This window comes from Benincasa hispida, chromosome 3, assembly GCF_027475165.1.
Source record: "Benincasa hispida cultivar pf3 chromosome 3, pf3_genome.v1.1, whole genome shotgun sequence".
NCBI lineage: Eukaryota > Viridiplantae > Streptophyta > Magnoliopsida > Cucurbitales > Cucurbitaceae > Benincasa > Benincasa hispida.
In genome coordinates, this window is record NC_143480.1 from 54,832,033 (window position 1) to 54,846,760 (window position 14,728).

The 14,728-nt window shown below is 33.5% G+C and overlaps 1 protein-coding gene and 1 pseudogene across 2 annotated transcripts; both read right to left on the reverse strand.

Annotated features, from left to right (window-relative positions):
• Positions 1-2,886: 2,886 nt before the first annotated feature.
• ANT1 (aromatic and neutral transporter 1) lies at positions 2,887-5,859 on the reverse strand. Of its 2 annotated transcripts, none has more exons than XM_039027962.2 (3): positions 5,575-5,859; positions 4,062-4,709; positions 2,887-3,351 (listed from the first exon to the last, which is right to left on the reverse strand). In XM_039027962.2, the coding sequence occupies exons 1-3, from the start codon at positions 5,785-5,787 to the stop codon at positions 2,944-2,946; spliced, it is 1,269 nt and encodes a 422-aa protein (XP_038883890.1). In that variant the 5' UTR covers positions 5,788-5,859; the 3' UTR covers positions 2,887-2,943. The 2 variants fall into 2 exon arrangements, with proteins under 2 accessions (XP_038883890.1, XP_038883891.1); XM_039027963.2 differs by having other exon boundaries at positions 5,589-5,840.
• LOC150037383 (uncharacterized) lies at positions 5,796-11,321 on the reverse strand (annotated as a pseudogene).
• Positions 11,322-14,728: the final 3,407 nt, after the last annotated feature.

A 14,728-nucleotide genomic window follows, 5' to 3' on the forward strand; every position in this document is an offset into this window, starting at 1 on the left:
TGATGAAAAAAGGAACCAAGAAAGTCTGTGGATGGATTGATAGTCTGTTTGGAATATATTTTTAAGTGTTCAATTTAAACAATAAGTAATTTTAGAAAAAATTAGTTTTTGAAGTGTATTTTAAACTGGATTGATAAAAAATATTTAAATAAATGAGTTTTTTGAAAAAATATTTTTTTTCTTAAGTAAATCCAAACAGACCCTAAAACTTCAAAGACTAACATCCCTTCTACCGGGGTTAAAGTGGAACTCTCCCACTAGAGATAAAAAGTGATTTTCATTGTTTTCCTAATGAACAATGGACAACTAAACTCCTACAAAGGAGAAAGAGGATTCACATAAGAGAGAAAAAAGTGGTTGATATAAATGAAGAAAATAGAGTAGAGAGGTCTATCCTACCATCGTTCCAGAAGTAGGAGAAACGAGAGATAAGTAAAACTATCTTTTCAAGGGTTTCTAGAAGTAGCTTTTAATTTTGCTTATGAATATTTAAAATGTAACTAAAACGTTTTAATAGATTAAAGTTACATTTTGTACTACAAAGATTATATAGACGTAATCTTGGAAGTTCCATTATATTGTATATTAAAAATGTTAAGACTAGGTGGATACTATTTTGAAAGTCAAGGAATGGGGACTATTCTTGAAGGTACTTCTATTATTTTATTTTTAGGAATTCGCTCACGGTACGATTTGTTTGGCTTTAATATGGTTTTGATATTATTTATTGTTTTATTTTATTTCTGTATTGCGAAATAAATTAAAATTTTGAATCCTGAAAATCATTACTTAAACTTTTAAGTTCTTCATTTTCTTCGTTAGGGTTTAGGGTTTAGGGTTACCTTTGGTCTAGGCTTTGACCCCAAAGTCCACTTTGAATTGGGAACACATATTTTTTTAAAGCTGTGGGATGAAGGATGGAACCTCCAACTTCTAGGGTGGAAAGACCGTGTCAACTAGCTCACCTCTGTCAAACACATGTTTTAACCTAAGCAAAATTGTATAGGTCATTAATAAGTCAAATATTAGATATATTCAATGTATTACATTTCATTATTAGAAAATAAAATAAATGTAGTGAAATCTAATATTGTATTTGCAACTTGTATATTGTTAAAACTATATTAGTTAGGGTTGGCAAAATTCTCTGCGGGGCCCGTCCCGATCAGGGTGGGGAATCCCCGGTTTGATCGGGGATGGAGTCAAATCGGGGAATTGTTTCGGGGTCCCGTCCGGGGACGGGGCGGGGACGGGGATGGTATCCTTGCCCCGACCTCGACCCCGACCCTGATTTTATATAGTTATATTTATAATATTTTATAAATATATATTTATAATATATAAAATAACTTATTTATATGTATGTTTATAATGTATACTATAGACTTATAGTGTTGTAAGCCCAATATTGAATATATAAATTATAAATTTAAACTCAAAAGTCAAGCTCAAACTTAAAAAATTAAAAGAAAAAAATGAAAAATCTCCACGAGGATCTAATAGGGGATTCCCCGCAGGAAATTAGTAGGAGAATCCCCGCAGAGAAACGAGGAATCCCCGCCCCCGTCCCCGCCTTCAAATGACGGGGATGAGGGGAAATTTCCCCACGGGGACCCTCCCCCGTCCCGTCTCGACCCCGTTGCCAACCCTAATATTAGTTTCTTGTGCAATTAAAAAAAATCCAATTCATTTTCCTTCTTGAAAAAAAGTACCATCTGTTTAGAAATACATTTTTGTTTGAACATTTTATTAACCCGATTGTTTCTATCAAAATGTTTTTACTTCTTACATTTTTCTTAGAAAATTTCTAAATAACAAATTTGCTATATTAAACGTGATTATATTTTTATTTTCTTTTTTTCTTTTACTACATATTTCAAAGACTGACAGTTAATCAATTAAACATCATTTAAATGTTGATAGTATTGATCTATGAAGTACATACACGGATACAACTACACGATACAGATATAATTGAATACGACGATTCGTCAATTTCTAAAAAACTAAGATACGGATACGTTGAAGGATAAGTCATTTTTTATATATTATTTTAATATATATTTCTAAAAAACGAGGATACTGATACATTGAAGTTACATTTTCTCTTGCTTAAAAAAATAGGTTGTCTAGTTTTAGATTGAAAATGATTAAATGAGTTATTTGTTTTTTTTTTCTTTAAAAAAAGTAAGCGTAAAAATATATACATCAAATCGCTCATCAGATACGTATCTAAGAAGAAAGTATCGGTATATGATACATGTCTGATATTATAGATACCAATTAATTCACTACTGATTATGGATTGAATGAAAATGTAACAAATTGAATATGTCTAAAGTTAATTCAAGATAAATGTAAGATAGATTTTGGAGTTATTTTTAAACATAGGAAAAAGAGCTAACTTATTTATAAATATAGCAAAATGTTATTGTTTATCATTGACTCTAATATATATTTATCAATATTTATCATTATATAGTGACATTTTGCTATATTTAAAAATAGTTCCAGTAATTTTATCACTTAAAACAACCATCTTAGATTTTGGAATATATCAAAATCAATTTAACAAAGCAGAAGTTAAACACCTAAAAGAAATTTATTTTTTTTAATATTAATTCTCTTTTCTCTTCTTTTTCGATGGGTGGAGTTTTGTAAACATTGAAAGGGACGGAGAGAGGGAAAGACAGAGAAAAGAAAAAGAGGAAAATAAAGTTTTTCGATAGAACGTATAAACTTCAATAATGAATATGTTTCTACGTAATGAAGGAAAAGTAAAAAAGGCATCTGAGCAAATTACCCAAATTACCCCCTAAAGACTTACGGTCCTGTTTATATGCTAATCTCTAACCTAAAAGAGAAATTATAAAAGGAAATGCAAAGTGTACAAACAGCCATTTTACTATAAGAATGTAATTAAAGTTACACATAAAGAGCAGCTCAAATACCAACAAGAGAATTGTAAGTACCATAAGCTGCAAAAAGCAATCCACATATCAAAATGAAAAGATCCAAAACTTTTTGCCCCAAGCTTAGAGAAGAACCCATTAACATAAGATGAAAAATGGCAGGTAAAACAAATGAGATTAAAGCACATATAGTACTGCCAACAAGTGAGGCAAAAACACCAAAACCTGGAACAAATGAAGCCAAGATCGCCAATCCAAGCACGATGATCATCCGACTGATGTACTTAGCTGCATTCGCTCGTTTTCCTGAAAATATATTATTAACATTGTCTTCAATCTTCTCAAACCAGCTGATTTGTTTCAACTTACCCTCCACAATCTCGTTAATCGGATGCAACATTATAGGGAATGTGAAAACTAGACCCACACACAATCCGACCTGAAGCACATTTAAGATTCATGTTAGAAAATTTGCAATATTTTCTCAAACGTCATACGGATGCAAGGCAAATACAGAGAAAGACAGATCAGAATCCTAAAATCCATGCCTTTTAGAGTAGAGGAAGAGAAAAAAAACTCGAGATTTGATAGCATCAGAAAGATTCTTTTGACAACATTGCTTATGCACAATTCTGAATGTTCATTAATTTGTTTGTGAAAAAAAGGTGGTGTTAATTGTTAAATTGCAGTAGATGATTCGACTGTTGAACTGAAAGGCGCAAATGCGCGATATATTTCCATCGATCATTGACAATACCTCAAATCAAAGAAACTAATCGAGCAATGAAAAAAGAAAAATAAAAGAGATAAATTTAATCAGCAGCACATGCATAAGGACACGGACAACTACATGAAAATGACAAATTCGGCTCAACTTGCAACGGGCAACATGTGATGTGACATAATGACAAAGCATACAGCTAGCTGATGATTTATAATTTATTCCCGAGAGGAGATCTGGTCATAAGTTTAAATTAACCCTCAAAGACGTGAATGAGTACAAGAACACAAATGGGATTGATCTTGTCTAATTCTGAAACCTCATTTAGAGGAGGATATGGTGGAAAGTGAATGAAAAGTTATCTAAACGTTACCATGGAAGAATAATAAAATCTGAGAAATTATTAGCGCATCGGAAACGATTATTACCTGAACTACTTTTGTAGACCAAGTATCGGGGAGATTCAGAGTGATAATATCTCTTGTATCATCACCATAAGCCATGTATCCAGAGAATCCAAACAAAACGTACACAATGGTTATTCCTACAAGAGCCTGACCAAGAACTTTTGGGAATGCAGCCTTGTGTTTCATAGAGGACTCCAAAGCCAATGTCATGCCAAATCCTTCAAAACAGAACACTGCCATCCCTCCGGCAAATGGCAAACCTCGCAAATTTGATGTAATTGCTGTTCTTTCCTTAAATGAAATTCCACCGGCTATTGCTTTTTGTATATCTTCCTTCACCACTATTCCCATTGCTATTGCATTACAAATATCAGCAAAGATACTGAAGGGTACTAAAGCAGCAAGACTTCCAATCCATGACAACACTACTTCAACTGCTGCTATCAAAAATATATAGGATGATAATGTGATGCCATGACCTTGAAATACAGATGAAAGGTTTTGTCCAATAAATACCAGGTATGCCACCGAGCCTCCACATTGGGCGAAGAAAATGAGAAACTCCGTAAGGTATCGACCTTTGTTTCCCATGCACATGTATCCCAAATCCCCATATGTTTTTGATTCGTTGGATTGTCCTTGTGACGTTAATTTCTCCCTACACTTCACCTTACATGAGACAAGAAAATTGAACAAAACTACAGCTTCAGAAAACCCTTACATAGGGATCAAACACAATAATCCAAACATTCAAACTTATTATTAGTTAACAATGTAGTAGAAAAGCGCAGTAGAATCACCGAACAGATTCTCTCAGATTCAGAAAATTAATTAGCCAAACAGGTCAACAGTATACCTTAATGTAACCACGAAACGAGAATACTGAATTGAACTCCCAACTTCAAAATATCATTCCAAGGAATCAACAACAATAATTCAAACATTTACACATACAACAGCATTCAAACATTTCAATAGCTAACAAGGTTTAAAAGAGAAAATTAAGAAATATATATATATATATTTATATATATATATATTTATATATATATATATATATATCAAATTAACACTATACCTAACCGTAATAGCTTTCCAAGGAATCAAACACAATAATTCAAACATTTAGGCATACAACAACATTCAAACGTTTACATATACAACTTCAAAAAAGCATTCCAAGGAATCAACACCAATAATTCAAACACTTACACACGCAGCAGCATTCAAACATTTCAATAGTTAAGAAGAAGAAAAATACAGCATTCCGAGGAATCGAACACAATAATAATTCAAACATTTAGGCGAACAACAACGTTCAAACTGTTCATTAGTTAATAGTGTAGAAAGAAAGCGAAGTAGAAGCACCGAAAACATTCTCTCGAATTCAGAAAAATCAAATTCACCAAACAGGCTAACACTACACCTTACCACAATCACGAAAGGCTATGGATCCAATTCCATCAACCGAACAGGTAAATCCAGTTGTATCTATGAATCTAAAAATATAAAACAATAAGAAAACGAAACGAACCAGAAGAAGCATACAATAGTAGGTGGCGACGGCGGCGAGTAAGACGCCAAAGGATCCGGCAGCATAACCGGCGATTCTGAAAGCAAAAGGCAAGCCTAGGACGCCGGTGCCGACGACGGAGACGATTATGTTTGCAAGAGCTTGAAGAGTGGAAGTGGTCGGTGGAGAAGAATTGAGCAGAGGAATCTGTAGAGTATCGGTGGGTAGCTCCATTGTTTGGGTATGGTTTCAAGATGAACGATGAAGAAGGATTTTCTACGTCTCTTCTTAAAACCTTTTATTTTAATGAAATTTATAAAATATTGTTATAGCTTTTTTTTTTTTCCCTCAAAAAAATCTGTGTGACGTTTTTCTTTGATTTGCCAGCGTTTTATAGCTCACGTGTGGGTATATATGATTGGTCTCTTTTTTTTATTTTTTTATTTTTTTCCGAAGATAGGAAAATTAAACCTCTAATTTCAAAAAACGAGAGTACGAGTTTTATATCTATTTATATTTTTTTTCTTTTTGATATTGTATGGAGTGGAGAATTAAATCTCTTACTTCGAGATTGATAGTATAAGTATTATTTTAGTTGAGGAACTATAGCCTATATTTATTTTGGTAGTTATATATGATTTTTTTTTAATAATATGTGGAGTGGAAATTAAACGTCTAACTTCGAGATCGATAGTACAAGTTTTATGTCAATTGAGTTATAATCATTTTGGCAGGTATGATTCGTCTCTTGTGGATAGTTTTTAGCCTATGGAATTTATATTGCGATGATTCATATTTTAACTTTGAGGTTAGAAGTACAAAACTATATACTAAATTCAATAATAATAATAATAATAATAATATATTCTATATCACATACTACCTCAATTAATTACTTGTCATGCTAGTAGCATTAAAGAATAATGTGAGGTCTACAAAATAAGTTAATATATCATTTGATGACATGTCAAACCATGGATGAGAGTAGTTGACAATACATTAGAAGTAGACGTTTTGTGACAAGGGGTGAAATTGTTTGGTCGTGGAATCCACAAACTTTTAGGACCAAATAGGAGGTGACAACTCTACTATACCACCTCCTACTCCTTAGGCCAAACATATCTTGGAGTTTTTCGATGAGATGTTAATTTTATGGTTTAAAAATATCATTTTGGTTCATATACTTTAGTTTTGTTCCATTTTAATCTTTCTAGTTTCAAAAGTCTAATTTAGTCTCTATACTTAAAAAAAAATCTTAAATTCAATATCTATCGCTAGTTTATTGCTAATTTTTTAAATTTTCTTTGTTATTGGTTAACATTTTCATTCTAAATTTTTGAAAACATATTCACATATGGTATTTCTTGCCTGAAACTTATTGTTATTATTTAGCCAATTTTGATAAAATTTGATTTGGTTGGACTAAATTTGGTTAATTAAAAGTACAAAAAAATAAAATCAAACAAACTATAAAATACATGAACTTGTTTTAACCTAAATTTATTTGATAACTTGGCAAATAAATTGAACTTTTAATTGAAAATCACGATTGAAGTGTATTTTCTAAAACTTAAAGACCAAATGAACTTTTAATTCCAAATCTCAAGAATGAAAATTGCATTTGCCTAAAAATTTACTTCATTACTATAATTGCAGGACAAATAAAGCTTCGTTTGATAACCATTCACTTTAAATTTTATGGTTTTTTTTTCTTTTTTTAATTTATGTGGTCTCCTCATTATTTATTTAATATGGTTTTTTACATTTTTCTAAGAAATATTTGAATTATTAGTAAATGTTGAAAAACTAAAACAAATTTTAGTAATATAAAAAAAAAATAACTTTTAAAAATTTGTTTTTGTTTTTTAAACTTGACAAAGGATTTAATGTTTCCTTAAGAATTACCAAATATTATCGTAAAGAAAATTGGAGAAAACAAACCATTTAAAAAAAAAACAAACAAAATGACTAAAAAAACCCTCATTACCTATTTTTAGATACCTCCAATTTCCATCAATGAATGGTGTCTCCAACCTAACACAAACAAGACCCGTAAATTTGAAAACACTACAACAACCATCTCCATAATGTCAACAAAACAAAACTCTTAAATGCCTCGTATAACCTTATATGGGCCACTACCCTTTTTGTCTTTATTTTCACCCAGTTATTTATTGAATTGTTGATTGATCCAACAGCTTAAATTTTTGGCAATATTTTGAACGTATAAGATAAATTTAATTATACCAATACTTCAACGGCTATCCACAATATTTGTCATTAGCGGGTTGATTTTCATTAGTTGTCGTTATTGTTGGGAATGTTCTAAAACTCACAGTTCGTGTTAAACATTCTATTTTATCAATAACAATGATTTGTTGATTTTGCATCTTATTATGAAAATCCAATAAACGCATCCTTGGCTATAGTCTGAATGTTGTAACTTTATGTAGTGACATAAACAGGATCAAGGCGACAGTATATAGCCTAAATGATCTAATAAGTATATGGATGAAATTGGGTATCTCATCCTGATAACACTATTGGATGCGACCCACTCTGTAGTTGTTACAAGAAGTTGTAAGGTGCTACGAACGATGTGATCCACAAATCGTTCATGTTGAGACATGAGAGTGGGGGCATCCTATGTAATGAGTTTGCATATAGACTAGACCACGAAAATAGTCACTTTTCTTTATAACGACCGTTTACTGTTAGAACTGACTATTTCATTTATTATATAACCTAGGTTAACTCGATCTTAATCCTTAGCTAGCTATGAACTTCTGTTTGTTTGGGATTATCCTTTGATTTGCAAACGGTGAGAGTAGTCCAACAGCACTGCTCAATAAGCTTACCATTTTTGGGATAAGACCGGATGAATAGCTGGGGACATAGCCTTGCAAGATGGAATTCACTCTTACCCTATTTAGGGTTAGCAGATAGGTTGTTCTCTTAAGTACCGACTCCAGATCTTGAACAATCGAGGCCCTGCCTTCTCATGATAGAAAAAGGATTTGATTCATAGAGATTATGAATCAGAATTGTTCATTAGAGGATCAGTAGAAATTTAAGGAATAAGATGTAGTCACAGAGGTAAAACGATATTTTTGACCTAGCTGTGATTACGAACAATTTGTGAAGGATCGACTTACTGATTATGGTTATTAAGTGGACATAATATATCTACAGTGAGGGGAGTTCAACTATGGACTATAGTGGAGTGTCCCATTAGTTAACGAATAGGGGTTAGATCGGGCTAATGAGTTTAGCCGATTAATCTCGCATCGTTGGAGCCCATGATCTGTAGGTCCGCGAGGTCCCCCTACTAGCTCGTAAATGGATAAGCTTTATGGTAGTTGGAGAAATTAATTTGAAATGTTCAAATTAAACGGAACAAGAGAATAAATATTTAAATATGATCTAAATATATAAAGATGACTATTGTGCAAAAATTAATTTAATATTTGATATTAAATTAATTTATGAAATCAATTTAAGAAAATCAAATTTTGAATTAAAATGATTTAAAATCATTTTTTTGTTTTAAAAAGAAAATGAAAATTCATTTGCATGGTTCACAAAAATGGAAAATGAGTTTTCTCCATTACCATCATCTTTATGCTCACACAAAATGCATTATCTTCTCTACTTTGATTCTCCAAGCATGAGCTGCAAGCCATGCACTCCATCTCTTTACATGTTCATCAAATATATATAAAGAAGATTGGAGTTGTTGGAGAAGAGATAATACAAAATTGTGAGAGAAAATTTTCAGAAGAAGAGATTGTCTTCTTCAGTTGAGCTGCTGTGAGTTTTTCTTGTTTCTTCACATCTTCAAGCTGTTCTTGAGTCCCACAACTCTGCCTAAAGCTCCAAGAGCATAGTAGGGAAGGCTTTGAGGTGGTTCATGTTGATATCAAGTAAAGACAGCAGTTGAACAAACGTTTTCTTGGAGAGTTCATCAAAGGTATGTTCTGAAAACCCACTTTTTGAGAAGAGCATGCTTTAGTTTTTGCCAAAATTAGTGAATTAGAATGCTTATGGATCCTTGATACTTTTGTTGCATGTTGTTTAACTCTTTCAGTTGCTTGGTAACTTTAAAGAAACGATGTGACAATATTGAAAAAGAATGTGAAGAGTTGGAAGTTAAAAAGAGAGAGAAAATGAAACAAATAATATAAAGGGAAAAAATATCTTTTGGGTCCCTAGGTTTTGGGCGTAGTTTTTATTTGGTTCCTGGGATTTCAAATGTTATACATTTGGTCAGAAAATTTCACGAAATGACTTGAAACCCAAAAATTTTTCTACCAATTTCTTATTCCTAAAAACTTTTCTACCACTGACATTTTTCCCATGCGAAATTTCAAAATTACCCTCATTTTTTAAAAAACCTTCAGACCGCGCGGTGAACACGTTTCTACGAATACTTTAAGTGAGCAGTTAGATATTACTAAGCGATTGGATAGATATTACTAAGTGGTTGGATAGATATTACTAAGCAATCGTTTAATTAAATGTTACGCGATCGTTCAAATATATATTATGAGATCGTTTGGCTAAATGTTATGCGATCGTTTAGTTTTTGTTATACGATCGTTTAGGTTTTGTTATGCGATCATATAGAGAATACTAAGCGATCGTTTAGCTAACTGTTACGCGATCGTTTAGATATCCATTATGCGATCGTTTGGATAATGCTAAGCAATCGTTTAGGTTTTGTTATGCAATATTTTAGATAATACTAAGTGATCGTTTAGCTAATTGTTACGCGATTGTTTAGGTTTTGTTATACGATCGTTTAGATAATACTAAGCAATCATTTAGCTAATTGTTATGCAATCGTTTAGTCTTCGTTTAGATAAATTTATGCTAAATTTGTAGAATACAATTGGTGTTGTACATTTTAAGCAAATAAATAACTAAGCGATCGTTTAGATAAATTTGTGCTACAATTACATATTGTACAGTATAATTAGTATTGTACAGAATATAATTGGTGCTAAAATTACATGTTGTATAGTGTAAATTTGTACAGTATAATTGGTGCTAAAATTACATATTATATTGTATAATTGGTGTTGTACAGAAAAATTGAAGCGAAAGCAAAAATTACATATTATTTAGTCTAGATGGGCCAGTGCCAGTGTTATCAACGCTTGTCTGCACGTTTTCTTGTTATGTCTTGTCTAACCACATCGTGTACACCTGTGTATTTGTCGTGGCTCCTCTCCAATTGAAGGTACCCTGACGGTTTGACGTCGACCTACACTTACTACCTTTTGCGGTGGTAGAATTGGTTCAAAATCTCCAACCCATTCTTGACTGTGTTCGACTGGGAAGATTGTTCGGCATAAGCAGCAAGCACACACTCAACTGTAAACCATTTTGCACATAATGTTTGAACATTAATGTTTCTCAGGGTCGCTGCAGATATTGCATGGGAGCATGGGATCTTGAGGCAATTAAACTCCATACACGTACATGTCCGTGAACGAAGATCAACCAACCCCCAAATATCCATCATCCACATTAATTATATGCATATCCACCGGAGAAACACGATATGTTATAGACATCAATTCTGATTCCTTAAGAATACTCATTGCATAATCAGTTACCATGTTTGTGCATGCCATTACGTGTGTATGTCGGATATAGAACCAACCTTGTAGCCACTTGCGGATATGCTCTAATAGCTTTGTTATTGGTAGTTCTCGGGCATCTTTCAACACTCCATTGAGGCATTCTACTATATTTGTCGTCATCTTGTCATACCTACAATGGACTTGATAAACCCTTGCCCACCGTTGTAATCCAACCTCCTCAAGATAGGCCGTTACACCAGGATATTGATGGAGCTTAGCCCAATATATCTGAAAGTCAGACATTCTATATGCTTTCGCCGCTAGGTAGAAATATGGGATTATGTCCTTATTCTTGAATTTGTCCACCAAATTGTTCCGGATATGGCATATACACAGGGCATGAAATGCATCGGGGAATATCCTTGCAACTGCCTTTGCAATTGAGATGTGACGATCTGATATAATCACTAGATTGTGAACGTCTCCTATTGAAGCCTTCGAACGAGTCATGAACCAAGTTCATAGCGCATCGTTCTTACCATTTACAATACTGAAGGTGATAGGATATATGTTGTTATTTCCATCGACACACGTTGCTATTAACAACATACTTTTGTATTTCTCATGCAAATGGATACCCCATCAACAACAATTACTGGGCGGATGCAGTTTAGAAAACCCCTGATCCACGGACCAAGTGCCATGAAGACGTACTTAAAGTATTGTCTGTCTTCTATTTCAACCTCAAATATGATACCTGGATTTGCAAGCTTAAGTGCCTCGCCGTATGCCTTGACAACAGCATATGATCCTTCTGGTGACCCTCGTGCATACACCCTCGTGCAGGTGGGGTTGGAACATGGATGTTAGGTGTTGAAGAAGTTTGTCCATATCCATGTTCAGTATTGAATTGTGAAGTATATCTGGGTTCACTGTTCTGACCAAACCAAGCTTCACTTTGGTCATCCCCCAAGTTACATGGCTCAATATGATCATCAATTTAAGACATGGTATGAATTGGATTGAGTTAATCGGTTGGATTGCAATGTTGGTGTACTCCATGACTGTTCAGGTGTAACTGATACAAATAATGGCATTTAGGATGCCTCACTGCCTTCTAAAAAGAAGCTAAGATCTTCATCGTCGACTATGTCAATTGGGGGAGCCGGAACCAACAAATTGTAGCAACATTTGATATGTATATCAAACATATCTGGATCGATATTCAGTCATTGGTGCATCATTCTCACTAATTCACTGACTGTTATATCATTTTTGACTTTCAGATCTTTCATATGACCACCAACATAATTTCTTCCGGACTCATCCCAATCCCCACCAAATCGTACAAAGATGCGAAGTAGCGCCATTGATCTATAATTGGATAAACAAATCATTGATAAGTGAACGATCATGTATAAATTACTATGCGATCATGTATAAATTACTATGCGATCGTGTATAAATTACTATACGATCGTTTATAATTTACTAAATGATCGTATAGTAAATTATAAACGATTGTTTAGTAATATATGCAATGAGTATAATTATACACGATCGTTTAGTAATATATGCAATGAGTATAATTTACTACATGTATAATTTACTACACGATCATGTAGTAATTTATAAATGATCGTTTGGCATTAAATTACTACATGATTGATGCGTTGTAAATGTGATGCAATTATGGTGTATATTTTTGGTGATGAGTTATTCATTGCACATGTAAGTTTTCCTAGTAAAACCCAAGTATAAATCTCACTAGGTTTCCTGGTAAGTCCAAGGTCGAATGCAGGGACTACTGAGTTACTATGCGACAGTAAATGTGATTCCTTTGTAGTGGCAAAAACAAATAAGTTGGATAGTGTTTTGTTTTAAGTATATTTCCTATGCGACAGATTCGAGTAAAGAGTTGATGAAATCGAGAATTACAATGAGTATGCGATGAACGGGTTGAGAAGAGATTTAGCTAACACTTCTTAATATTGCGTTCAAGTTATGCGATCATGTTACACACACACAACAGTATGTCATCTCTCAATGCAATTGCCATAGTTCCTATTTCTAGGATGCATGTGATGTATACGATAATGTCGATAAGACTTATGTCTAAGCCTCTATTCCTATCTATGCGATGATGAATGATGCACACATACACAAGGTGACCGCATACTATCATATCCTATTTCTAGGGTGCATGCGATGCGTAATAGCAAACAAAACTTATGTCTAAGTTTCTATCTCTTACTTGTGTGGTTCTAATCTGACTCTCTTAAGCCTAGATTCTAACCCGACTCTCTCAAGTCTAGATTCTTTCTTTAGACTACTCTCTCAAGTATCTCTAAAGGGTGAATGATGCATACATATGACAAGATGATTGCATAAAGTGTAATCTTAGGTCATGCTAGCTAAGTACTTTTCAACCCATTCGGAAATTCAGCTACTCATGCGAAGTATGGAGAGATTGAACATAAGTTGAAATGAGATTTCCATTGTTTAGAGATTAAATGCAGAATACATAATAACAATAGAATGTAGAGATGAGAAGCCTAGTAGCAATGTCTTGCTTCCCGTGGCCTTTTACACTGTCTTTTCACTCCAACTTTGCCCAGAAGAATATCCTTGCTCTCGCAAGTGTTGGCCCTCTCTCCGTTTGTAGCGTTTCCCGACAGTCTTTCGAATTGTTCAGGAATGATTTCTCGACGTTTTCTTCTCTTTGCTCGTTTCCGTCTTCTAAGTATAAGAATAACTATGAACAGACTAACGACTATCTATTTTGTATATGATCTAACTTGTTAACCCTATTATAATGGTGGCCTCCGGTATTTATAGAGCTCAAGGTGAAGAATCTTTTCTCTCTAATGATTGCAATGATGGGCAGTCATTAAATCTTCTACTCTGATGGGTCGATTAATGGTCACTGAAAAGTTGAGTATACTTGCTACAGTGTGTTGTTAACGGCTTGTCAACTAAATTTGGATTTGACCGTCATCAGCTTTCCGTCCCATCATGATTTATTAAGCGTTCACCTTAATGCGTCGTCTTTATGCAGCCATCTTCTTGAGCAACTTCTCGCGACCGCATATGATTGCATGCCTTTGCGATCGCAATCTTTTAATGCGCGCAGACGCCTAATTCCTTGGATCACAATTTCCTTTGCGCCAATGCATTTTTCCTGCATAAAATAAGTAAATTAGCTACTTTTATGCAATGGGCGCATGCGATTGCAATTTTCTCGGTTTAGTGCTTTTGGACATGATTTTGTATATTTTTACCATCGCATTCCTTCATTGTTTTACTTATTTACGCTGTAATAACGTGCATTTCTACCCGTTATCAACGATGTTTATAATTTACTACACGATCGTGTATAATTTACTACACAATAGTTTATAATTTACTAAACGATCGTCTTGTAATTTATGAACGATCGTGTAGTAATTTATAAACGACCACATAGTAAACGATTGCATGGTAATTTACTAAAGGATCGCATAGTAAACGATTCCTTATATTATAAACGATCGCATAATAAATGATTCCTTAAGAATACACATTGCATATATCAATAAATGATCATT